The sequence below is a fragment of the Mustela nivalis genome (assembly GCF_964662115.1).
Source record: "Mustela nivalis genome assembly, chromosome: 10".
NCBI classification, from domain to species: Eukaryota; Metazoa; Chordata; class Mammalia; order Carnivora; family Mustelidae; genus Mustela; species Mustela nivalis.
The window spans coordinates 1,736,212-1,762,251 of NC_139029.1; the positions used below are offsets into that span (position 1 = coordinate 1,736,212).

Here is a 26,040-nt window from a genome sequence, read left to right on the forward strand (position 1 = left end):
CTCACGCCGTGGTGTGGGGCCCAAGACATTCAAAACTGGAAAGAACCTAAAACAAAACGCTGAAGAACCATTCACCGGCCATGTTTTGTGGTTGTTGGCTTCCAACTTCGCCTTCCGCGCACACCCCCGTCTGTCCTCGAGCTGGTGGACGGCAGAGTGGCCAGTCCACGGACACCGAGTCCACGACAGGGCGCCGCGTGCGAGCCCCGAGCCACATGTTCTGATGTGGGCTGCGCCCTCCGGGCTGCACTGGGGGAGGCCTGTGACACTAACCCAGACACGTCCAACCACAAGAGCAAGAAAAAAATGCTGCTGCCAATTCTAAGGTCACCTAAAAGATTTTTTTTTTCATAAAAAGAGAACGATTTGGGGCCAACTAGTTAGGGATGGGGCGTCTCTCCACACCTCGAGGCTGCGCCCCCGCACGCTGAGGTTTCCAAAGCCGCCAGATGGCAGAAAAACCCCGGCGCAGCCCGCTGAAACCTGCGGCTTAGGTTCCCGGGTCGGAGCTGAAGATCCAGGCCAATCCGCGTGTTTCCTTCCCTGAATGAAGGTAGTGGCCGAGTTCACATGATTTCAGAATGTTTTGAACAGTTAATTCTGATATTTGAGAATTTTGTAAAAAGCCTCAGTAAAACAGTTTGGCGGTGGAAAGGCAAAACGATTCAAGTCCACGGCAACGCGGTCTCGCTGCGGCAGGACGGACTGGCTGGACGGCCGCAGGGGAGGCGCAGGTCTTGCAAACCACCGGGGAGAGAAACGAGGGACTTAACGTCCGCACAACTGGCAGAGCTGAGGACCCACGCGGCTGGCTGGCGCAGGCGCCAGGGCTCAGCGGATCACGGTCACGTGGGGCGCGGCGAGGCCCAGGTCCGTCTTGGAGGGGTACACCACCTTCAGGTGCCCGTCCCCGTCCAGCACCCGGACCTGCTCCACCACCAGCGCGGTGCTCCCGGCCTTTTCGGCACCTGAGCTCCCGCTGGGGTCTGGGGACTGCCCGGAGACCGCGTCAGTGTCGGGATCTGAAAGGGATCCGTCCTCTTGATTTTCTAGCGTGTACTTGTTGATTTCTGCCATTTTCTGCAAAGGAAAAATTCCATTTCAGAGGCGACCGGGGGTGGGGGCTGCGAGGGGCGGCGGGAAGACGGGGGTCCGACCGCGCCTCGGGGCCGGAGGGCCGACTGGGCAGGACGACTCACCAGCACGAGGGCGTCCATGACCTGCTTACAGGTCTGCAGACTCGCAGCACTTGTTACTTCCAAAAACAGAGCGGAAGTTGTTTTCTTAATCTTAAATCCGAAGAGTTTCAGAGAAGAATAAAGTTACCAGAGACATCAGCAAATGCTCGGAGGAAAAACCTATGAAAACCAGCGCCACGCAAACCAGGCCCGTCCCCTTCCCAGAGGAGAAGCGGGGACGCACACGCGGTGACTCTCGGTGCAGCACCACGCGGGACAGGGACCCAGGCTCGGGGCCCGCACGGTCCGGGGGTGGACGGGACGTCACCGTGCCGCAGCCACCGATGCAGGGATCGCACGCGCACGGCCTTACCTTCGTCTTCTCGCTGTTGGTTATCGGTGGGAAAGAGATCACGTCTCCATCCGCATCCACAAGGCAGGGGTAACTGTCCTTCCCGTCCAGTAAGTGCAGGTATCTGCGGGCAGGAAATGCAGAGGCGTAACTATGGGAGCACCGGACCGATGCCAGCTCACGAGACGGATCCGTGGAAGGTCACGACGTCCGAGAGCCGGGGAGGGAGACGTGAAGCCCGTGCTCACGTGGGTCTAGGGCAGTGGGCCACCCACACCCTGCCCCAGCGGCGGGGGATGTGCGCAAGACGCTGTCGGCCGGACGGCTTTCGTGGCGTCAGGTGACCGCCTTTGCCGTCCCCCATCCCCGTGCATGTGCTTTGGGCAGGAGGACCCCCGTCCCTCCAGGTGAGGGCCTGCGTGCTAAAGAAAGCCTCATCCCCCCAGAGCAGCGCCTGAGCCCCAGCTCCGCCAGAGCAGAGGCGGTCTGCCACGGCCGCTGCCCCACGCGGAATCCCTACCAGCACAGCGAGCGGCGTCCGCGAGGTTTCACTTAACACCCGTAAGGGCAAGTCGCAAGTTGGGGCAGCCTAGGGGCGAGGCCGGAGCTGCCCGTGGGGCGGGGTCGGAGGGAGGCGCGCTGACCTGTGCAGGCCCGACAGGTTCTGCCTCTTCTTCTGCTTCCTGTGCTCCTCCGCCTCCAGCTGCAACTGCCGCACCAGGTCCTTGGCCTTGATTTCTTTGCGCCCCAAGGGCACGATCTGCGGGTGGACACCTGCGGGTGAGCTCAGACGGAGACAGGCTCCCCTTACAGCCACCGGCACCGCACGACGCCCGTCCTCCGCTCATGGCACGTCGGCTCGGTGTCCCCTCGGCTCCCCCTCCATTCTCCTGTGACGGCGGGGTGAGCACGTGGGGCCCACGGAGGCCGCTCAGAGACCTGACGGCCACACATGCCGGTCCTCTCCAAGCTGGGCTGAACCTTCACCATGCCACACGTGACGGCATCTCCCAGGCCTGTGGCCCCTGGAAGGCCAAGACGGGAGGGGCAGGGGCTGGCACCGGTCAACCAGGCGTGCAGCTGGGCACCAGGGCTACGGTGGCCCCCGGGAACCCTGGACGCCACAGGGAGTAACAGACCCGTGGAGGGACTTGGACAACCCAAGCTCACGCCTGTCCACTCCCAACGAGGGGCTCCGCGATCCGTCCACAAACCACAGGGTTTGGTGGAAGCTGAGGAAATACAGGAAACCACTTTCTAACCACTCCCTCCTCCGACAGGCGGACTTCCAAGGAAACTATAAACACGGCCCGTGTGTGACCCGGGAGTGCTCGCCACTGCCCGACCTGCCTCGGAGCACACGCGCGGCTGCGTCCCAGGAAACTGCAAACAGTGCAAACAGAGGGAGCGGGGGACGTCACCTTGAGGTCCTGTGGTGGGCGGGCTGTATAGAGCAGGGGCCCGCGCACGGCCTGGAGGTCGTGGGTCGCGATGGTGGCCGCCGTCCTCTTCTCACAGACGTCCTCGTGGAGCTTCGTCTGCAACGGCAGACCCGCGGAGCTCAGCACCTGTGCGGCCCCCCACCCACCGCCTCCCTGGCCCAAATGCATCCTGCGGGTCCTGCACTGGGAAGCCGTCTATAGAATTCCTTCCTTCGGTAAGGGAGGCTCTGAGACCGAGAAGCCTCCCCGAACTGAAATGTGAGTCTCAACAAACGACAACAGGCTTCCAACGTTCTTCTTGGAAGCCCCAACGTTTGAGCTCTGAACTCCTGGCTGGGGGCGTGGGAGACTCGGACGTGGGGGGAGCTGCGTCACCCCGCGGGCCACGTGCCGGCCTGCAAACATCGGAGATGGGGCTCCTACTTTAAAAGCTGGGCAAGCTGCACAGGAAAACAAATCAGGATATTCGTCTAGTGTGGGAACAGCTGGGAAGACATGACCATTTGTATACCACCGTGCAGGGGACTGTGCAACCCATTCCAGACATGAGAAAATCCCCCAAGCCATCAGATGCTCGGGAAATGCCGATCTCAGAAACAAGGCAGGACGGGAGAGGCGTCTGCGGAGGAGCAGGCGGCACCCATCCCTGCGACCGAGGCCCAGGGCCGGCCCGCTCCGTGCTCACGCACTGGGACACCGCACCGGCCCCAGGGCCGCCTGCGCCAGCCCCTCGTGGGCCATGGGCACCCACCTGGGAGGTGAGGAACCGTCTGAGTGCGTTCCCAGGCTTCAGGTCCATGCCTCTCACGACGGCCCCCACGATGAACGGCCGGACGTCCCTGACCGTGGGGCTGACCTGCACGGTCAGCGGGGCAGGGTTCTCAGACACGTGCAGGACCCGGAGCAGCATGCCGGCGTGGTCCACCTCCTCCTCCTCCCCCTCGCCACTCTCCCTCCTCCGCCTCTCGCGCCGCCTCCTGCGGGCCTCTTCCTTCTCGGGGCCCTCGGCCTTGCCCTTGCCCCGGCCGCCGCCGCGGCCTCCGCTGCGCAGGTACTCCAGGATGGACTTGGTCGGGCAGCCATGGACCATCTTCTCCAGCCGCCGGTCCGTCAGCTTGTTTCCCCGGAAATTGACCTCCTTGAGCTTGGGGCAGTCAGCCAGCTCCGCCGGGACCTCGCTGAGCTGGTTGTTGGACAGGTCCAGCGTCTGGGAGGGAGGCGGAGGGCGCGTGGTCACAGCTCGCCCCCCGGAGCACTGCCCCACCCCACGTGGCCTGTCCCCAGCTCCACGCCCAGACTGACACCTGCTACCGTGCCCACGTGGCCGCAGGGACGGCCGCAAACAGCCCCCCACGAAACACTTCCTGCTCCCTGCAAGGTTCCTTGTGGTGACGACTATCCCGACGGATGAAGGGAGCAGAGAAAGGAGCTCGGGACAAGGGACACACGTGGTTACAGACAGACAAGCACCTGAGATGAGAAACAGGTTCCGCACAAAATGGGGCTCACGTTCTTTAAGTGAGTTGGGGAAAACACGGCGCGAGTAACAAGCGGGACACTCCGCACGGACACACAGGGCCCCCAGCAGCACCATGCGCTGCGCCAACTCCACTGCCGGCCGCTGGGCTCCGACTGGCCTGCGCTCTCCGCCCCCAACCCTGACCCGGAGATGGTGCGGCGCCACTGCTGTCTGCGCTATGAAGAGGCTCGTGACGGCCCACGCAGAACCTTCCAGCACTGCGAGCGACCGGGCTCTGACAAAAACGCACGGCTGGCATCAGACTGGCCGAGAGGACGGAAACCACTGACAGCCACCTCGCAGGGCCGTCTCGCCAGAGCCTGGCGGGGCAGGAGGGACACTAAGGGAGCTGTCTTCCAGCGCAGGGGCTGGCGCAGGGGCTGGCGCAGGCCCGTTTCCCTCCTGCAGCTGTGGGGAGGAGGACCGGCCCCCCAGGAAGAGCCCAGCCACCCTCCGCCCCTTCCCAGCCTGCCCGAGCCAGCGGCACTGCGGCCCAGGCGGCGCGGGGCACTGCACACGGACGGCCGTTCTCGGCCTCCTCCTGGGCCAGCGGGGCGCCATGCACTGGCCCTGCTCGGCGCGGCGGAGACCAGGCGGGGGCAGCCGCGGGAGAAGCCCGTTAGCCGGTCAGCTGTGAGGAGCGCAGGGGAAGTGAGGCGACGAGCGGCGGCGGCCGGGGGAGAGCTCTGGAGCAGAGGGCGCCTGTGTGCCCAGGGCTGGGGGCGCCTCCCCCTGGCCCTCCCCCCACCTCCCCCCCACAACACATGCACCGCTCGCTGGGCGAGGTCGGCTGCAGCCTGGGGCCTGCAGGACTCAAAGGCCCAGCCAAACTGGTGACAGACTCGGTCACGAACGGAGAAGGGAACAGGGCTCTGGCGGTCCAGACGAGGCCGTTTGCTCGGCTGGCGGAGGGGACAAGTCTGACCCCCACTGTGGATGAGGCTATCCTGTGGCTGCTGAGACGGGGGAGACTCCGCGCAGGGTCACACCGGGCCAGGGCCCGATGTCGCTGAGGAGCCTCTCCCAGAGCTCAGCAGAGAGCGAGCAGCTCCAACGGGCTTCCGTCTCGCACTCAGGACCGGGGACGAAGAGAGGAAGCCAGACCTGGCCGTTGGTCACCCTGGGGGGTACCAAGAGGCCCCAAAGGGCTGTGGGCAACACGATTTCCTACACCTGTGGCCATTTTGTGCCTCGCCAGGCCTTTCTCCTCACCCAATGGGGACTGGGAACGGCGGGGAGACGGACAACAGGAGAGCCCTTCCAGGGCCACCATCCGGGCTTCTGAGCCACAGCGAGGGCTGCCGTCCTGAGGTCAGGTCTGGCGAGGCCTGTCCTAGCTCCACCGCACACACCGGCTCTGGGGTCCGCCACGCTTTGGTCAGCCCGAGGGCTCCATCGGGGTCACCGTTGCAGCTGCACGGAACAGGCCAGCCAGGTGGATGCCATGTGCTGGCCGCAGAGGAGCAGCGAGGAGGGGAGGCTGGGGAGGCTGGGCCTCACCCGCCGCCGCCCCCACCCTGGCGGCCAACAGTGCGAGGGTCCCGGGTTGGGGGGCTGCTCTCAGGGGCGACGAGCACATCGTGGACATCTCAGAGCAGTAAGCTGGGGCAGTGGTCAGAGCCCAGAGGGTCCCTCAGGCCCCGAGCTGGGCCCCGTGGGAATGTGGCAGGGAGGGGGAGGCGGCAGATCGGGGTTCTGGAAGCTGGGAGCCCTGTGGCGACGTGGGCACCGGCAGGTAAGAGCAGCGGACTCAGCACGGGTTCACGCCTGGGAAAGAACGAGAAGGGAGCAAGGGAGCGGCAGGAGGAGCCCCGGGGGGGCGGGGAGTGTCCTGCGAGCTCGCCGCCTGCAGGAGGGCAGGTCTCTGGCCCGGAAGCTCGGCTCACACCGCGCACGCCAACCCCCACTGCTGTGACACACGGAGCGGAATTAACTGCACACGACGCGTGCCCCGAAACCTGCCTGCTGCCCGGAGCGAGTCATAAAGACCCCACCTACCCCCTTCCTGCAGGTCACACAGATGTCTGAGCGGGCCGTGGCCACTGAGTGCCTCTGGGAACACCACCGCTGCGGGCCGTGTGCTGCGGAGGGGGTCCTCAATCCTAGCTGTGCGACCGTGAGACTAACACGCCACCTCGGCCACCTCGAGGGGAGCTAGCACCCGTCTTTGTTCTAGCTTCGTTCCAGCGGGCATGCCTGGCGGGGGCACCCAGACCCCACCCAGGCACCGAGCAGCCCGTCACCGCTGTGGCCACGGGGGAAGACAGGGCACGGAGGAAGGACTCCTAAACTGCAGGGTCTGGGCGCTGGACCGAAACCTCACAATCCAAGTGGAGCTTCTTTGTGAAGCCTGACCACAGGGGACTCCCACCTCTGAGTGACGTGGTGGCCCCAATGGGTGTGGGCACCGGTGGGTGCGGGAGGAAGGGAGGAAACCCTGGGGACATGTGTCAGCCCTGCTGGGCAGAGCACAGCCCGCCGCCCGTGCTGCAGGGGGCAGTGATGCGAGGGCTGCCATCCTTGGCCAGCCCTGCCCTGGCAGCTGAGCCCCACGGGTGACAGAAGCCTAGTGCAGGGACAGATGCCCCCGGAGAGAAACCCCTCCCCACGTTCTGGGGCCTCCCGTGGGGCGCCCTGCCGAATGGCCAGACACCACGACGTCGACGGAACCCGGCTCAGTCAGGTGGCTGTCCAGCCGGCGAGTACTCCGTTTTCTCTTGGGCTCCCTTGTCCCTGCGCGCGGAGTGGGGAGGAGGGTCAGGCCTTCCCCAAACCTGGGTCTGGGGCAGCTCCCTGGGGGCGGTGGGGGGCGGGCACCAAGGCACTTGTCTCCCCACTCGGGAAGTGAGGGGAGGGACAAGCAGAAGCACGTGTGTGGCTGCTCTGGTGGCCCTGAGGGACCGGGCGAGGTCTCCCCAGGGACGTGGACGGGGCTTGGCTCATTTCACCTGCCAGGGGCAGCGGCAACGCCTGGCCGCCGCTCCAAGCCTGCCCTCAGGGAGCGCTCTTGCGGTCGCACTCTCAGGAGCCCTGAGCCGCTACGTGAGACGTGGACTAGCCTGCTGGGCGGGGAGCGGCACCAGGACATCCCGGACAGAGCGCAGTCTTCGGAGCGTCGCAGTGGAGCCCAGGCCGGACTGCCCATCCGCGGACCAGCGGCACTCGTGAGCGAGCCAGCCCGGGCGGAGACCCGCTGCACAGGGGACAACTGCCGTGGTTCTGGCCCAGGCCCGCAGTCCGCCCCGTGCACGGCACCGTTCACGGCTGCAAGGACGCAGCGCAGGAGCCGGCGGCACGGCCACCGGATGCTGGGGGAGCCCACCCTCCTGCCTGAGTCAGTTCTCCGCACCCCAGCCTTCCCACAGCACGAGCAGGGACAGGATGTCTGTCTGCACAGCCCCAGCGCGCGCGGCAACGCGGCTTCCCACTGTCTCGGGGCACTGCTCCCGGGGGCGTCAGAGCAGAAAGGCCCCTGGAGGACATCGAAACCCAAAGGGGATCTCAACGAGCTGTGGCACCGCACCCTCCGCGACAGACAGGCTCTTCAGGTGGCAGAGATCGACGGACGCCGGGCAACAGCGCGTGGGGGTTCCGCAGCGACGACACCCGCGAATGATGGTGTCGGGACACGCGAAGGCCACGGACGTCCCTGGTGGGCACATGTCGCAGAGAACACTGAAAACAAACCTAACCGCCGGGAAGACATTCCGGATCTGGAGAGAAACAGACCAACCGATCCTGCGCTCAGGAGAGCCGTCCTCGGCTGCGCGTCTGGTACACGGACCCCCTGGGCAGCCGAGATCGGACAGATGGGAGGACACGAGGCACACGAGGCAAGCACACGAGGTCGCACGTGGCCTGTCACACGTCAGCCCCAAAGCGAAGCCTCCTGCCCTGGACAACCACCGCGCCCGGCGTCACCCCACAGCCTCGTCTGCAGACGCCAGCAAGCACGAGGCCCTCCTGTCCTCACTGCACACACGTCCACACTCCCACACGCGCACACAAGCACTCAGATCTGTGCAGACGGACGGACCCGCGAGGTCAGCGGACGATACGGAGAGGAACCTCTGCGACACAAGCCCGTGCTTTCCCGCTTCACCACGTCTGCGTTCAAGGATGAAAACTAGGAGGAAGAAGCACCACAAATCTGCCTCTTTAAGGCTGAAAGGGGGCGACGGGGAGGCAGGGCTCCGGGGGCCTCTGAGCTGGACGTGGGTGAGGCCGGGCAGTGTCAGGCTCCCGCAGGCCTGCTCGCCTCACCGGCACCGTCTGCCCTGCAGTGCGCTGGGGCCTGGGGAGGGGGAGGTAAGCAGCCCCCGGGCAGGGGGGTCTAGAGGAAAGCCCGAAGCACTAGTGGACTGCCGGCAGCCGCGCCGGCCTCTGAGGGACTAATAACGTCCGCCCGGGAGCGGCACTGCGCCGACACCTGCGGCCTCACGCGGAGCCGCGCCTGGGGCCGACCCCGCCACGATCCCACGTGTCTGCAGCCGGAGACACGGACGGGGACGGGGGCTCGGCCGCTGGGCTGCTCCCGACCGCGGCCCGCGCCTGCCCACTCCCGCCCGGCAGCGGGTGGCAGGGGCCCGGAGGCGGCAGGCCCGGCCCGGAGGGGGACTCGCCGGCCCGGCTCGCAGGCCCCGGCCCCGACGGCCCCGACGGCCCCTCCCCGCCGCGCCGCGCCGCGCCCGGCGGCCGCTGACCTTGAGCGAGGCCAGGTGCGCGATGTCCGGGCTGAGCTCCCGCAGGCGGTTGTCGGCGGCCGCCAGTTCGCTGAGCAGCGGCAGCGCGCCGGGCCGGAAGAGCTCGGCGGGGAAGGCGTGCAGCCGGTTGCCCGTGAGGTTGAGCGTCTGCAGGCGCGGGGCGCAGCGCGCCAGGTCGGCGGGCAGCTCGCGCAGCCGGTTGCCGCTGAGGTTGAGGCTCTGCAGCTGCGGCAGCCCCGGCGGCTCGGCGGGGCCCAGGCCCTGGCCCGGCGGCAGCGCCTCCAGCGCGTTGCCCGACAGGTCGAGCACGCGCAGCGCGGGCAGCGGGCCGAGCTCGGGGCTCAGGCCGGGCCCCAGCGCGTTGCGCCGCAGCACGAGGCTGTGCAGCTGCGGGAGGCCCTGCGCCAGCCCAGGGCCCGGCTCGCGCAGGCTCCCGCAGCCGCTCACCTCCAGGTAGTGCAGCAGCGGCAGCGAGAAGAGCCGCGGCGGCAGCCGCCCGCCCGCCGCGCGCACCCGCCGCTCCAGCCCCGGCCCCGTCAGCAGCAGCTCGCGCCGCCGCTCGCGCTCCGCCAGCTCCAGCTCGGGCCAGGCCTCGGGCGCCGGGGCCGCCGCCGCCGCCGCCGCCGCCATCGCGCCGCCGCTTCCGCCGCCGCTCCCGGGGCACTTCCGGGGCGCTCCCGGGGCACTTCCGGGGCATGGCGCGTCACTTCCGGCCAGGACCGGAAGGGGCGGCCCCGCGGCGGCCGCGTCGGGGAGAGGAGCGCCCCGGGCACGTCCGGGAGAAGGCGGCGGGGAGGTTCCCGGTGGAGGGGAAGGGTCTACGCGGGCGTTTGGGGCTGCCCGGGGTTGGGGGGGAACGGGCCGGGACCCGCAGCCCGACGGGGTCACCCCTCCCCCGCTCCGGTCGGACCCCGAGCAGTGACGGACCCCCCAACCCGGGTCCGACCCCGAACAGTGACGGACCCTTTAACCCGGGTCCGACCCTGAGCCGTGACGGACCCCCTAACCTGGGTCCGACCCTGAGCCGTGACGGACCCTCCAACCCGGGTCCGACCCCGAGCAGTGACGGACCCCCCAACCCGGGTCCGACCCTGAGCCTTGATGGACCCCCTAAGCCGGGTCCGACCCTGAGCCGTGATGGACCCCCCAACCCGGGTCCGACCCTGAGCCGTGATGGACCCCAGCCAGGGTCCGACCCTGAGCCGTGACGGACCCCCCAACCCGGGTCCGACCCCGAACAGTGACGGACCCTTTAACCCGGGTCCGACCCTGAGCCGTGACGGACCCCCCAACCTGGGTCCGACCCTGAGCCGTGACGGACCCCAACCCGGGTCCGACCCTGAGCAGTGACGGACCCCCCAACCCGGGTCCGACCCTGAGCAGTGACGGACCCCCCAACCCGGGTCCGACCCTGAGCAGTGACGGACCCCCTAACCTGGGTCCGACCCTGAGCCGTGACGGACCCCCCAACCCGGGTCCGACCCCGAGCAGTGACGGACCCCCCAACCCGGGTCCGACCCTGAGCAGTGACGGACCCCCCAACCCGGGTCCGACCCTGAGCCTTGATGGACCCCCCAACCCGGGTCCGACCCTGAGCCGTGATGGACCCCCCAACCCGGGTCCGACCCTGAGCCGTGATGGACCCCCCAACCCGGGTCCGACCCTGAGCCGTGATGGACTCCCCAACCCGGGTCCGACCCTGAGCTGTGATGGGCCCCAGCCAGGGTCCGACCCTGAGCCGTGATGGACCCCCCAACCCGGGTCCGACCCTGAGCCGTGATGGACCCCCCAACCCGGGTCCGACCCTGAGCCGTGATGGACCCCCCAACCCGGGTCCGACCCTGAGCCGTGATGGACCCCCCAACCCGGGTCCGACCCTGAGCCGTGATGGACCCCCCAACCCGGGTCCGACCCTGAGCCGTGATGGACCCCCCAACCCGGGTCTGACCCTGAGCTGTGATGGACCCCCTAAGCCGGGTCCGACCCCGAGCAGTGAAGGACCCCCCAACCCGGGTCCGACCCTGAGCCGTGATGGACCCGCCAACCCGGGTCCGACCCTGAGCCGTGATGGACCCCCCAACCCGGGTCCGACCCTGAGCTGTGATGGACCCCCCAACCCGGGTCCGACCCTGAGCAGTCCAGGGGCGCCTGGGAGGCTTAGCCTGATGGTTAAGTTTCTGACTCTTCTTTTGGCTCCGGTCATCATGATCTCACGACCACCGGGTGTGGAGTCCACTTGCTGTTCTCTCTCCCTCGGCCCCTCCCTGCTCCCACAGTCTCCCGCTCTCTTAAAAAAATAATTAAAAAAGGAGGAAGTTGTCCTCATTTCGGCAGCTCCTAGATCGTCATGCACTGAATGAAATTAAGTTCTCAGACAAGGATCTGAGCGTGGCGCCAGGCTGCCTCCGGGAGAGACGGGGGCTGGATTCTGCACGTAGCTTTTGATTTTTATCAGAAAAGCAAGGACAGATGCCTCCGGGCATGGCAGAGGAGTACAGAGAGAGGACACGTGTCCTGAAGCCATAAAGTGTGCTTGTGTAGGCACGCGGGGCGTCCGTCACGGGTTAAGGGAGGAGCAGGGCGTTCGTGCTGGTCACCGTCAGGCGCAGGAAGGGGACCCAAGGGTTACAGGCGTTCAGGGCTCCTCACCTCTGCCCCTGGGGATCGTGGGGTCCGGTTGTTTCGAGGCCATTGTGCTCAACAGCCCGGGACCGGGAACCCTGCCGACGTTTTCAGGGGCTCCACGCTCGTCCCGTGGGGCTTACAGTACACTTTCTGAGAACTCCACATACATGTACTGAAAAGAAAACACGGTTTCATTTGAGAATGGGTATCACTAATCGCATTTTCCCGCTTGCATATTTAGTGTATTTAAAAAATATTTTTGTAAGTTTTATCAACTTATTTATTGAATGATTAATTGTACTCAGTCTTTACGTTTATGAATTTATGGTTCATTCCACGTTTTGTGATTTGTTTATATGTTACTCTAAATGCATGGGCTGTTAGTTGCCTTGGTATTTGTATCATATGAATTGTGAACCATTTTTAGTGCAAATACTGTTTTTATGTGACATAAATACTGATAATGCTAGTATTGTTCTTTTTTTCCTGGTATTGCCATCACTCGTCTTTGTTAAGCTTTCTCCGCATATCTTCCAGGTGCTGAGGGCCTTTTGGCAAACCACTGTACGGCGCCTGGTGGGCTCAGTGCTTCTCCCTCTCCCACTCCCCCTGCTCGTGTTCCCTGCTCTCGCCGTGTCTCTGTCAAATAAATAAATAAAATCTTTAAGAAATTCTATAATACCAAAGATAGTGTGTTGCATATAAAACTTACTTTCCATCACTAGGGAGTAAACTTGTTGCTACATTGTCACATTTTAACTTCCTACTTACTGGAATGCTTAATGTCCCATTTATAAATATTGTGAAGTAGTTTAAAGTACCTAAAACACGAGGCATTCAGTAACATTCTTAATGGTAGAGTTCATTTTTCTCTAGATTTTAGAAGAAAGTCTAGAAGTTTTCTACGGTCACTTAAGAACTAGAAATCCACTTAAAATAGGAATTTTCATCTTCAAAGAGCAAGTTTGGGTGAAGAGGGAACATTATGCACTGGAGATTAAGCCCAGTTTGAAGAGATGTGATGGGCAGATACTCAATTAGATAATTTAGTGGAGTGTAGGGTAAGATTTGTTTTTAGTTTGAAGGTGTTTTGGAGGTTTTTCTTTTCTTTTTTTTTTTTTTAAGATTTTATTTATTTATTTGACAGAGAGAGATCACAAGTAGGCAGAGAGGCAGGCAGAAAGAGGAAGGGAAGCAGGCTCCCTGCTGAGCAGAGAGTCCGATGCGGGGCTCCATCCCAGGACCCTGGGATCATGACCTGAGCTGAAGGCAGAGGCTTTAACCCACTGAGCCACCCAGGCGCCCCTGGAGGTTTTTCTAAGTGTCATTCCAAAAATGGAATATTGAATGATAATTGGAAGTAATGAACAGGATGAAAAAAGCTCTTTAAAGATTACTGTGGTGATTTGATAATAGCATGTAGTAATTGGTAAAATAATAGTATTTGGGTGATAACCATCGGATTTTGGCTTTAGATAGCTGGCAAATCTCTCAACACTGGTGCATTTGATAAAACAACTGAGTCTTGACCATTTGAACTTAGTTCTCTGAATAGGCTTTCTTCTTATGAAAGGGGAGTTCATCAGGCAGCTTGGAATTGTGGCAAAAAGCAGAGGACAACCTGGTAGGCAAACGATGCTGAGTGAAACGCACACTGTAGCAGCCACAGGCAGGAAATGGCTACAGTTGAAAAGATGGGCATTTTCTAAGGTAGGTAAGATGGTCTTTTAATGATACTACCAGGAGCACTGATATGGCCTGTAAATAAGAAACTAATAACAGGTTCTGTCCACAGCTCAAAAAAAAATATTATTAGGAGCCAAAATATTAAAAAAGAAAAGCAACATAGATGTTAGGCAGATGGCGTCCTTACAGGTGTGTTGGGCGGAATGACGGCCCCCAGAGAGGTCCACATCCTAATCCCAGAACCTGTGAATGTGGTAGGTTTTAGGGCACAGGGAACTTGGAGTCTCAGAGGGACATTGCGATGGGGAGATCATCTTGTGGACCCGGTGAGCTCACAGGACCCTTACCAGTAGAGGAGGAAGGTGGAGACCAAGGACCAGAGGAATGGCCGCGTGGGGCACGGGGCTGTCCTTGAGCAGGGAGGGAGAGGCCCTGAGCTTGGGAAAGTGGGGGCCGCTGGAAGCTGGGATTGCGAGGACTGGATTCCCCTGGGACCCCTGTACCTGGCTGAGCCCTGGTCTTAGTCCTGGGTGCCCTGAGTCCCGGCACTCGTGATAGCTTGTCGCCGTGGCAACAGAGCCCTGCGTGCTGTGTTCTGGAACTGGTTCCCTATTTGCACTCCCAAAGCCAGGCCGGAGGCCCCTTGGCCTTTCCTAATGATGTGTAGAGATTCTGTGTCTTTTGGGCACCAGCTCTTTCTGGGTTGCATGTTGTGAATAAATGTCTCCTGGTTTTCTGTTTCTATAGAGACGTCATGATTGTAACAGAGTCAAATGCCCGATCGGCTAGCTGTTGTGTTTGCGTCTGGTTTCACAAATCTCCACCTCATTCAGGAACAGAAAATACAGGACAGCTCCAGGTCGGTGGCCGAGGGCAGTGTGAAAAAGCAAACTTCTAAAACTTCCAGTAGGAAGAAGACAGGTTGTGATTTTTTTCTGTTCCTGGCCCTGCTCCTGGCCTGGCCCCGCCCAGAATGAGGCTTGGACCCTTTCAGGCTCGCCCTCAGCCTCCCCCAACTGCTGGGGAACCCCCACCCCAGTCTAGGATCACGGAATTTGGGAAACAGGCCTACTCCAAGGGGAGAGGAAGGTCTTTATCCAGACCCCTGGCACTGGTTCCCGTGATGACCCCACCTTCAGGCAGGACACCACCCCTCCCTCTCTGGACTCCCTCCAAGACACTGAGAGGAGCCAGGGCACCCTCTCCTGGGGAGTCTGCAACCTGCAGGACCCGAGCCAGACAAGAGCGTTTGTTGCTCGGGGGTGAGCTGCTTCTGTGCACAGGGAAATTCACTCCATGGGGCATCTGACCTCAGCCCTCCCCACTCTCCCTGCCCCTCCCCTGCAATCCCAGCACTTGCGGGCTCAGGTGGGTGGGCCTGGGGCCTGGGAAGCTGGGTGGAGTTCTGAGGTCTTCTGGCTGGTGGTGGTCCCCACCTCAGTCTCTCCTCTTCCTACCCCCTGCAGGCACCGGCTAATGCGGGATGAAGGGCTTGGGGGCTTGGGGCCCTCAGCTTAGGGGCCGGCTCCCTCCCTGAACTTGCAGACCCACTGGCCAGGCTGGGCCTCATCAGCACCTTCTCCTTGGCTCCACTCCTTAAGGGGAAACCAAGGCAGGGGCTACGAGCTGTTGTCCACAGGCCTCCTGGGTCTATCAGGATCCAGAGTTCTCATCTGGGGCCGCTGACTTCCAGGGGGCCGGTGTCCCCGCCTGCCACTGACGATAACCTCACTGGTCCTTGCAAGGATTCCGGAAGACCCCAAGGGGGACGCCCTGCCCCTGCAGGAGCAGTTTGAAGGTCACTCCAACTACATCCCAGATGCAGGGGGCTCAGCTCACGGCCCAGCGGCTGGGGAGGGGGCGTGGAAGCCCTCCGGAGCGGTGAGAGCCAGGAAGGCTGCTGGGTACCACAAGCTCGGCTTTCGGGAGAACCGACCTGGTTTTTAAGAGCAAACATGCAACGGCACAAAAGCACACCCAATTCCAGCAGCTTACGGAGGGAGGGGCTCCTTCTTCTCCGACACCCCTGCAGGGGTGAGTGGAGCGCTTCTCGGGAACGTGCGCTCTTCCATGCCCACCCTGCGACTCACACGCCTGGCCCTTCCGTCACGCAGGGCCCTGGTCCCCAAACCAGGAGGAAACACAGTGCCGTTGGCTTTACGTGAACAGTATTCGTGGAAGGGAAAACCTGCACATTGTAACTTCAAAACGGAGGCAATTTTATGATTCCCCAGATTGATAAAAGCTTTAAGTCACTCCACAAATGAACAGAGAAAATACTGCCTTTTTGCTCATTTGAAAGCAAGATCTCCGTGCTGGCCGCTAAGTCCCTCTGGACAAGGGGCGCAGGCGTGCGGCTGCACCGCGGGCACAGCGAGACGGTCAGAGGGACACTCTGACTCCACCCGCAGGCACAGCTGGGCGACCACGTCCTCCAAGTCCCAGGGAGCTGACTTTCACCTTGTTCAGCAGGGAGCTCGTGGCCACGCATCCCCTGCAGCGTGGGGCCAGCTCTGCCCCGTCCCCGCAGCGCACTCCCTGCCCCTCCCACGGCTCCCCCAGCGGCGCCCCTGCCCTGCGCCCCAGAGTGGAAGACACTCCGTTTGCCTTTTAATGGTAAACTTGAAATAAAAGTGACAGAACACTGAGTGACCTTTTTATTATGTTCATATGCTGAGGGTGAGGGGACCCCTAGGCCCTAAAATAACAACAAAAATATATTAGTTAGATATTATAACTCTGGTACCTGAAATAAAGACAAATAGAAAACTATGTTAAAACATTAAAAAGTTGCAAATTCTCATTATAAGTATTTACATGTGTATTCTGGTGCCAAATTTATAGACACATTTCTTTTAAATTAGCTTGATAAAATATCCTGAAATATGAAAATAATAGAAATAAATAGTTAAATATGCACAACATATTCAGGAGTGAAAAGTCAATTATTAATTCCTGTCCCAAATTTACAGATTTATTTATAAATGGCCAAGGGATCTTACAGTTCCTTCCAATTTTTTTGTTTTTTACTTGTGGTTCCTTACTAGTCTGTAGCTCTGCAAGGCTTTCAGCAGCCACGAGTCCCTGCCCGGGCTCATTTCAATCCCACCGCTCGAGTCTTCTGTAACTGGCAGCGCTAACTGGTCTTAAATGCACCCGATTTTGCTTGCCAATCACTAAAATTAAATATCTTTACAAATGCTTTTTTAAGTTACAATATATAGAAATAAGACATCTGTATTTGGAAGTGTTGGTCGGAGAGGAAGGAATGGTTCCTTCACTAGCTCGCGTGACGGAAGCGGCTGGTCCGCGCGTGGAGGACGACGGGCCGCAGGTCCAGCCGCTGTGTCCGGGGTCAGAAAGGCCCGAGTGCCATCTGCCGGCATCCGCGCTCCGCGCTGCCCACTGGAGGTCTGCGTCCTCTCTCCCCAGGCGCTTTCGTGGCTAGGTTGGGTCACTGGTTTTGGTAATTCTCTCGGTCTCACTCTTGCTGCGTACGAGAAGGTATTAGCCTTCCCGGGACGGAGAGTGAGTCGTGCAAATTCACGGTCTCGGACGGACTCAGGGAGTGCACTGCCCCGACAGCTGTTAAGGGTTTTCTAAGACACACTTTGTGGTTTCACATGGCCGGAAACTCAATATTTATTTACACACTAATCACCCAGCCCACTCTTCATCTGTCACCCCGGGTCTCAGTTGGGAAAGGCCGCCGGGCGCTCAGGAGGAGGGGGGAACACGTCCCGGCTGCACGGTGGGACAGGAAGGAACAGCCGCCTCGGGCCCCTGGGAGATTCGGCTGCGGGGAGACACAGGGCCCTCCCTGCAGACCCGCACCGGCCCGCCAGCCCGGCCACCTGCACGGGAAGCATGCGGAACCGCTCCCCTGCCCAACGGCAGGTGGGGAGCTGCGAGGGGGCTAGACTTTGAGGTCTGGTGTCTTCGTTTGAAATGACGTCTGGTGCGTAAGTATCATGGGACGAGCCGAGCAAATGAACGTGGAGCCCCAATTCCAACGCAGACGAGCGAGGGGCAGGCCCGAGGCAGACACGCTGGGTCCACGGGGCTGACTGGTGACATGCGTGAAGAAGCAGATGCCCCACGCCGGAGTCAAGAGTGGTGCCACGTCTGCCTCTGGGGTTCAAGAGCGGGGCGCTCCGGCCGACACTGTGGGCAGGCGAGCACAGGACCCGTGACAGTCACCTTGTAGCTCTGCTGAGGGCGGCACGCAGGTAAGGAATGTGAGCACCCCCGGCGTGGCCCTGCCTTGGAGCCTCACAGTGCCCACCTCAGCTCCCCCAGGGGACTGCCGTGGGGGTGACAGCTGCGGGTGGGGGGACTGCCGCGGGGGGACGGCTGCTGGGGGGCTACCGCGGGGGGGGGCGCTGCTGCGGGAGGGTGGTGACAGCTGTGGACCGCACACTCCTCACGGGCCTCTGGCTGGGCGAGGGGCACAGGGGGCCCATGCCCAGTGACCTGTGACAGCGGGGAGCACGGGCTCTGCAGACACGGTGAGGAGGCGCACCGGGCAGAGGCAGGCAGAGTGCGCCCCGCTGGGGTAAGGCACCCGGGGACACTCATGGTCACCACTGCTGGGGGGCCACGGCCTGGCGGGAATTTGGCCATGTGTGAGAGAGATGAACAGGCCCGCGGTTTCTGGGGAAGTCTTTATGGGAATCACTGCAAGCACTTGGGAAGAGGGCCTGCCCGCGTGGGCATCTCGTCGGCACCCCCCGAACAGACGGGCGCTCTCCTGTGCGTGCTGGGCTGGGGGGGCAGACGCCTATCGGCTTGAAGCCGCGGCAGGTCCAGACCTGACCCTGGGACGTAGGTTCTCTGTCGGCCCCACGGCCGGTGCAACAAGTCAGGACTAGCACGGCCGAGAGCCGAGGGTCAGCGGGGGTTGGGGACGGTCACCATATCCAAGGGTGGATTTTAGTAGAAATGGTTCAGTCAGGAAACTTGCTCTGCTCCTTGCGGGGACAAAGGAGGCAGGACGCGTGTCGTGTCACCGCCATGTCACCGCTTCGTGTAGGTCCTCCCGGAGCTTTTGCCCAGTCCCTTCGGGGTAGGGATCTTGCTTCCGACCTTTGATCCCGAGGTCCCTGCCTTGGCCACAGCTGGGCCTTTACCTGCTGGACACACACACACACACACAACACAGGCCCTGCGTTACGAGGGAGACAAGACGTGAACAGAGTGCGAGGCCACGGGGACGCCACAGTGGCCCCTCGGTCCGCAGGTGGCCGCACCGGCCGCGGAGCACGGGCTCGTGAGCCGGCAGTAGAGGACGGAGAAGGGCTCAGAGGAGGAGGAGCCCGACGCCACGGAGGGACGGGGGAGAGCAGGGCCGTTCACCGGCTCGGGCTTCAGAGACTCAGCTCCGGAAATGAAAAGGAGTGGCCGTGTGGCAAGAGCTTCATTTCCAGGCTGACGACCCTCAGGCCGGCCCCTCCAAGTGCCGAGTTCCTCCTTTATGGAGGAGGCTGCTGCCAGGCGGCGTCCGTCACCGGCACCCGGCACGGACACAGCCCAGGACCCACGTCTCGTCACACTCGTGTCAGTGACTCTCTTGCTTTCACACTAAGGTTCCCTAACGGAAACCTGTGCCTCCAGCCGTGCTTCGGCCAGGACTAGTTTTCTAATGAAACATGTATTTTCCTGAAAGGCACTCTAAATCTGACATAAAAGAGAGAATATTATGATTCATGGAACGGGGCATTATCTGCGCATCCGCTCTTTCATTTGGCGTTTCTAAATACTCCGGTCGGTGAGGGACAAAGATGCCGAGAACCAGGCTCTGTAGCCCGAGGACACTCAGGCCTGGCATCTGCCGCCTCGTGGACGCCCTTGGGGAGCCTCTGGGAAGGGCCGGACCCACGGCAAGAATTTGGTGCGGAAAAGGCAGTTCTGGTCACACAAGTAGCCTCCCCGGCAAGAGCCGGAGCCAGAACACAAGGACTGAGTGCCATGGGGAGAGGGGACGCTGCCACGTGGGTGCGGACATGCAGGAGGGCGCGGGCCTTACCCGGCGGCGGAGCGGGCACCCTGTGCAGCACGTGGGTCTTACGCAGGTTCATCGTGCAGCCGGCCGGGCCCATGAGGTGAGCTTTCCACGCCTGAAACAAAGCAGGAGGCACACGGTGTCAACCAGGCAACCAAGGGACAAGTGAGACGAGTTCTGGCCAGAGCCGAAACCAGGGGCAGCCACGACCCCGGACTGACCCGGCAGCTGGAGCGCTGTCACGGGAGTGCGCGCCCTTGTGCAGGCCCACGGGGCACAGGGCTGTGAGGGCCTCCAGGAGCAGACCGCAGCCCCGGTTGACACCAGCAAGAAAGCGGGGACTTCGGTCCCTGTGTGACAAAGAGGACTTCTGCCGGCCACCGGGTGAGTCTGGACCGTCCCCTCCCCGCCCGGCCCCACACGGGAACGCAGCCTGGTGAGACCCTGAGCCACAGAGACGTTCTGCTGTGCCCACAACTCCTGACCCCAGAAACCGTGAGACAGGAACAGGGGGCGGCCACACGCCAGCCGGCACGGAGGACCAGACGCTGAGGAAGCAGAGGGAAGGAGAGGCCTGCTGACTGCCTCACCGCTGGGAGCCCGGAGCCAGGCTGCCGCTCCCCGGGGACTGGACGGCGTGGCAGGAAGAGGGGCCGGGGCTGCGACACTCAGAGCCGGCGCAGCACATAGCAGCCAGAGGAGGGGCGGGCGCCCCAGGGCAGCGTCAGTGCCATGGGAGCCAGCGGAGCACAGACGCAAGGGCGTGAGATTCTAAAATAAACGGCGAGAGAGAACATGTGCCTGTGCGGACCACTCAGGCATCCTTTAACCAGGCCAAGCCGTCAGAAAGAAGCGAGCCCTGTAAGGCGGGAGGGGCAGTGAGCAGGGGCAGGGACAGCAGCCGCTCTGGGTTCCCTCCATATGTCCCGCTTTACAGAGCCTGGAACGAGCCAAGTACTTCAAGTCGTCACAGGACTTAGTTTTCAGAACCCGCTGGCTACGGAAGAACGCACCACCAGCTACGAAAACCGCAGGAGAAACGAAGTTTTAAAACTCGAAGGTGCATCTGACCCGGCCAACCTCCAATTCACAGCAAATGGAGGGGACGAGAGCCCATCGAACGACAGCAGGGGGCGCCACCGGCAGACCCGGCCACGCGAAACCCTGCGGGCCGGCAGCGTCTCCCACTGCGGGGAAAGAGCTGGATGAGGAAGGGCCCGTGTGCGGCGTCGGTCATTGCGCCGAGGCTGGAGGCGTGAGCCCCACGGAAGCGCGTCCGCACCTGCTGCTGCCGCGTGCAGAGAAGGGACGCGCTGCTGGCTGTGTCCCCGGGTGCGCGAGAAGGCGGCACACGGTGGGTGCAGACGGAATGTGCGCCCGTCATTCAAGCGGGGGGTGGGACGCGAGGCCTGCCCGCAGGCACCTGTGCTCTGCTGTGTGCTTCCTTACGTCTCTGGCATCTTCTGAGACGGAGGGACACCAGGTACAGGGCTGACTGCGGGGTGCGTGAGATTTCTGCCGAGCACAGCTGGGTCTGAGCTGTCTCGTGGTGCCCCGTCCCAGAGGGCTGGCATAGGGAGAGCCCAGCAGCAGGACACCGTGGTGGACGGCCGGTGGCAGTGGTTAAGGGTGTCGGAGCCGAAGTGGCCGAGCAGAGGCAGGCCTCCGAAGCTGCACTACCTGGTGGCGGATGGCCCTGCCCCGGTGCACCAGGCTGGAGTCCGCGTGGAGGGTAAGGGGGCACAGGAGGACAGCCCGCATTCACTGTGACCTGAAGTTTCCAGGCTGCACCGGGCTTGGGCTCAGTCACGACAAAGGACTGGTGTGCTATGGTCTGGCTGGGACGCCATCTGGGACCCCAGCACCCAGAGTGTGGAGACTGGACAGAGGCCAAAGCCCCTCGCACTCACCACCCCAGAGCCGAGGGCCCCCGCCCCCGTGGGTCCACAGTGCTGAGGGAGGAAATCACCTGAGCGGACAGGTGAGCACAGTCACCGTTCCAGCAGCGTGGGAACAGACCGGGAGCTCCCTGAATGCTCCCCGGGCCCTAATCACGGCCCGGCCTCAACAAGCTCGCCACTGCAACCCAAGTGTGGCTGGCCACCCCCGCGCCGGGCCCTCACCTCCTCTCCCGGGGAGAAGTTCTCATGGCACAGCGGACACCGGTTTGCCAGCTTCTCTGGTTCGGCAGCTGCAACGGCGCCAATGAGACAAGATTTAGTCCCTCCCGTGAGAGCCGCGCAAGCAGCGGGAGACACCGGGCCGGACGCCCCATCCCCGGTAGGGCCCCTGGGCAGGGCACCGCGGACACCGACGGCACCGCGGACGCGGACGGCACCGCGGACGCCGACGGCACCGCGGACATGGACGGCACCGCGGACGCCGAGGGCACCACGGACGCAGAGGGCACCGCCCGAGCCTGCACTCACGGTTACACTCCTTCGTTTTTATGTGTCTGGGCAGCTCTTCCTTCAGCACGGCCTCGCTGCAGCGGTAACACTTTCCAAACCCGTCTTTCCTGTCGCACTCCGTCAGCAAGTGCTCCGTCAGGCTGGAGATCTCCACCACCTGCGTCCGGAAACGCAGAAGGAAGCGCGTGTCTGGGAACACGGGAGCGGGCCGCCCCCGCCGGCCTGTGCCCCCCCAGCTCACACACGCCCCCCCACCAGCCCGCACGGGGGCCACCGTCGTTCCCAGGGCCCTGCTCCACCCCTGCGTCCCCTCGTCAGGTTCCTGCGCTGGCACTAGAGGCCACAGCGAAGGGTGCGCTGGAGGAGCGGCGGTTAGCTCCAGAGGGCACGGGGGTAAGCGCAGGACAGCTCAGCCGTGGGGCCTCTGCGTTCAAAGTCCCCACTCCCTGACGTGAGTGAGGACGTGCGGATGCGCGCAGGACCCCAGGAGGAGCGGCAGGAGGCGGAGGCGGATTTCCTTCTCCTCGGCTCTCCTCTGTCATTGAAAGAAAGGCCACTGCATCAGGAGAGATCCAAATTTGGGGGATAAGAGAACATTTCTTTCTCTTTTTAAGATTTTATTTATTTGTCAGAGAGAGAGTCAGAGACCGTGAAGGCACAAGCAGTGGAGTGCCAGGTGGAGGGGGACGCAGGCTTCCCGCTGAGCAGGGAGCCCCATGCGGGACTCAATCCTGGGCCCCTGGGAGCATGATCCGAGCTGAAGGCAGAGGCTTAACCCACTGAGCCACCCAGGCGCCCCCAAGGTAGACAAGGTTAAGCTCAAAGGACACATCAGGACGACGAGCAGGCCGGACCCCAAGTGGGAGAGGCCGGCTGTGGGCTCTGAATCTGGCGGGGACTGTGGTGCGGACACATCACCAGTGACCACAGATCAGGAGAGCAAGGCCGGCGAGCTATCTAACTGAAAACCCGAGCCAGAGGGCGTCCGGGTGGCTCAGCGGGTGGAGCATCTGTCTCGGCCCGGGGTCCCGGGACAGAGCCCAGTGTCAGGCTCAGCAGCGAGTCTGCTTCTCCCTCCGCCCCCTCCCCTCGCTCTTGCTCTCCCGCTCTCCCGTGTAAACATAAGTAAATAAAATGTTTAAAAAAACCTCAGCACCGGGAGACTAGAAGGTATTTTCTAGAACAGGACAGCTGAACAGTCAGTAGACAGACAGCCACGTGCCGCACCTCACCAGTGGCAGGAAGCACGGAGGTGGCCCTGGCCGGGGCGTGGACGTGCGGCCCCTCTGAGCACTGCCTGCGTCAGCCCTGCAGCCCCGCAGGTGCGCCCGGCCTCTCCACCCCCAGGGTGCACCCCAAACAGAGCTTTCACAGGTGCCTCGGCAGACGGACACTGGAGCGCCCGGAGGAACACTCGTCATGGAAGCCTCAAACGGGACACGGCCCGATTTCCAAAAACAGCAGGGCGGAGGGATGGGCCCTGGACTGTCAAACAGAGCCTGCGACAAAGCAGGAGGACCAGCAGGACACAAGATGGTTACGGTTTGTACGGTTCCGTTTGTATCAACTCAAGAAGCGAGCAACACCGACTTGTGGGGTCAGGAATCGGGACGGTGGTGACTCTGCGGGGAGAGGTGGTGGCTTTGAGGGCCAGGGAGCTGGCCTCTGAGACGCCGAGCTCGGGCCGCGCGGCACTGACCTGCTTGCAGTAGCCGCACCTCGTCAGCATGAGACAGTGCTTCCAGTAGTGCAGGTCCAGCCCCTCCTCCGTGAAGGCCTCGCTCCTCTCCCCGCAGAAGATGCACAGACTGGAAGAGAACACAAGCCGCGGACGCAGGCTCGGGAATCGTCCAGGAACGCGCACGCCCGCCCTGGCCGCGGGTCCGCGGGGGCACAGCCTGCTCGCACGGTACGAGGAGCGGGTGTTGGGGACAAATAAGCTCAAGGTCCCCTCAGCTTCTGCCCTGCCAGCATGAGCTAGCACAGCCGCCAGCGAGGTCACGAGGACAAGGACATCTGACTCAAAGGGGAAAGTATCTGCGGTCACAGTGCTCCGTGTCTGACAAACGGGCTGCTGACGTCTCTGGGGGCAAGGGGGCCCGTGGGTCGGGAGGGCCGTCGCTCTTCCCTAGGGATGACGGATGACGGGAAGAGCCGGTCGGCTGACAGAAGCCGGCCGCGCTCGAGGAAACACTTCCCTGCGCACGGGCCGCGCTAGAGACACGCTACTCACTTCTCCAAGTAGTGGTTATCTGGGCCTTCCGCAGCCGCCGGTGGGGCTGCTTTCCCTCCTTGTGTGTCTGAAACGAGACAAGACATCATTTAAAGTAACTTCCTGTCAACGTCTCCAAACGGGTAGTAGCCACTCTGATGGGAAACACGTTTAGGAGCTACGAGTCGAGGGGCGTCTGGGTGCCCCCATCGGTGAGGGTCCGACTCTCGGTGTTGGCGTGGGTCATGGTCTCGGGGTCGTGGGATTGAGCCCCGTGTCGGGCTCTGTGCTCGGCCTCTCTCTCCCTCCGCCCCCCCCCCCCGGCTCCTGGGTGCGAGCTGTCTCTCAAACCAATGAATCTTAAAAAAAACCCAAAAGCACACTAGGCGACAAGGGTGGTGTTCATCTTCCATCCCCGGCACCTGCTCGGGGACAGAGGCGGCCGCTGCCGGGAGCCCCGTGCCCGGTACCTACCCTGACTGTCCGCCTCCACCGGGGGGGCTCCTTTGCCCTGAGGACAGAAACAGAGAGGTCAGGGACAGACGGCTGCACGCGAGAGTCTGTCCAGGAGAATAAGTGCTTCTGTTTTCCAACTTTCCACCAACAAGTAACAGCTCTGTGCCGTCAACGCCCAAACGTGTGCTTTCCCCTCACAAGCCCCGCCACGGGCTCCTGCCCTGCTGCTGCTTCCCAGCGGCTCACCGTCCTCAGTGCCCTGGGCTCTGGGCAGCACATGATTATCACCCGTGTCCCCGGATGCCTGGGGCGCCCCACGAGCCCCATCTCCCTAGCTGCCTCCCCGTTCCTGGCTCTCACGCTAGGTATGCTCTTCCCGGTTCTCAGGCTCACAGCCCTCCGTGGGGGTGACCAAGGGTTCGAGTCCTCTCTCCTTGAAGGTCCCAGGACCCAGCCTCTCCTGCCCAGGTTGAGCAGCTGCCCCAGCCTGCCTGGCTGCAGATCGGGCTCCGGAGCCCCCGGCGCACACTGTGGAGGCCATGGACGCCTCCCATTCTCTCCATTCAGGCCAGGCCTCCTCTCACCAGCTTGGGGGCCCTGCTTCCGGGGGCCCTGCCATGCAAGGGCCGGTAGGCCTGTGAAAGCCTTGCCAGGCTAATTTACTCCTGCTCGAGACTCCCAGCCGGCTTCCTAAGTCACCTGTCCCCTCCTCTCGTGTCTGCAGTGGTCTCTGGACACCAGCCACCGGGCTCCAACCGCCCCTCCAAGGACCCTGGCACCCAACACCCAAGCTCCGCCCTCCCCTCCTCTGGGCCGGTCTCGCCCCACCCCAGTCCCCTGAGGGCGAGGTGTCAGCCAGCAGCCCCTCCTGGAGCCCTTCATCGGCCCTGGCCACTCTCACACACTCCCTTGTGTGTCCTCATCACCATCGGACGCCACTGAAAGAGGTGAGGGTCCCCGACAACAGAGATTTCTGTCTGTTCTGTGCTCTGGCACACACGGTCCCCAGCACGCTTGGGGACTCAGTGGGTAACTTGGCATACTAGCGTCCCCATGCTGAGACAGACACCGGGCAGCGAGGCAGCCACCGGTGTGATGGGCCTTGCTCCTCCCGCCAGGCCCCTCCCTGGGTCAGACAGTGTCTTGGGTGCTACGCGCGCAGGGGAGCTCCAATGCGTGGAGTGGGCAGAAGGGTCCCTCACGAACCGCTGAGTGTCACTACGGGTGGCCAGCTGCGCAGGGCTCAGGCCTTCCCCCTGCAGCTCCTGGGCTGCCCACAGTCCTCCCCCGGCCAGAGCTCTGGGAGCCCCGTTAGCATGTCTCCTCCTCAGCTCTCTGCACACGGCTATCGTCCCTACAAAGACTGACCATGTCGGGAACGCCTCACAGCACCCTGGGGACCAACCGGCCTGGTCTGGGGCAGAGGTTGAAGGCCTTCTTGGACTCTCGGTTTCA

General features: G+C 62.6%; 2 protein-coding genes and 1 long non-coding RNA gene across 6 annotated transcripts in view; 1 reads left to right on the forward strand and 2 right to left on the reverse strand.

Annotated features, from left to right (window-relative positions):
- Window positions 1-319: 319 nt before the first annotated feature.
- Window positions 320-9,860, reverse strand: LRRC47 (leucine rich repeat containing 47). The gene is made up of 7 exons (XM_082688763.1): window positions 9,195-9,860; window positions 3,724-4,179; window positions 2,952-3,068; window positions 2,175-2,290; window positions 1,552-1,654; window positions 1,200-1,289; window positions 320-1,080 (listed from the first exon to the last, which is right to left on the reverse strand). The coding sequence occupies exons 1-7, from the start codon at window positions 9,822-9,824 to the stop codon at window positions 832-834; spliced, it is 1,761 nt and encodes a 586-aa protein (XP_082544889.1). The 5' UTR covers window positions 9,825-9,860; the 3' UTR covers window positions 320-831.
- A 35-nt stretch (window positions 9,861-9,895) lies between these two features.
- LOC309843352 lies at window positions 9,896-16,154 on the forward strand. Of its 2 annotated transcripts, none has more exons than XR_014300092.1 (4): window positions 9,896-9,967; window positions 13,393-13,529; window positions 14,253-14,364; window positions 14,972-16,154. It is a non-coding gene; the product is annotated as an uncharacterized lncRNA (long non-coding RNA). The 2 variants fall into 2 exon arrangements; XR_014300093.1 differs by having other exon boundaries at window positions 9,930-9,967; window positions 13,363-13,529.
- CEP104 (centrosomal protein 104) overlaps window positions 16,150-26,040 on the reverse strand; it is a 34,628-nt gene continuing 24,737 nt past the window's right edge. For 2 of the 3 annotated variants that reach the window (XM_082688769.1, XM_082688768.1), the window contains 7 exons: window positions 24,604-24,640; window positions 24,151-24,217; window positions 23,617-23,725; window positions 21,936-22,074; window positions 21,630-21,697; window positions 19,531-19,621; window positions 16,150-18,637 (listed from right to left, as the gene is read on the reverse strand). In XM_082688769.1, coding sequence (XP_082544895.1) covers window positions 18,522-18,637; window positions 19,531-19,621; window positions 21,630-21,697; window positions 21,936-22,074; window positions 23,617-23,725; window positions 24,151-24,217; window positions 24,604-24,640 — 627 coding nt within the window. In that variant the 3' untranslated portion in view covers window positions 16,150-18,521. The remainder of the gene's footprint in view (window positions 18,638-19,530; window positions 19,622-21,629; window positions 21,698-21,935; window positions 22,075-23,616; window positions 23,726-24,150; window positions 24,218-24,603; window positions 24,641-26,040) is intronic. The other variant, XM_082688770.1, reaches the window with a different exon arrangement.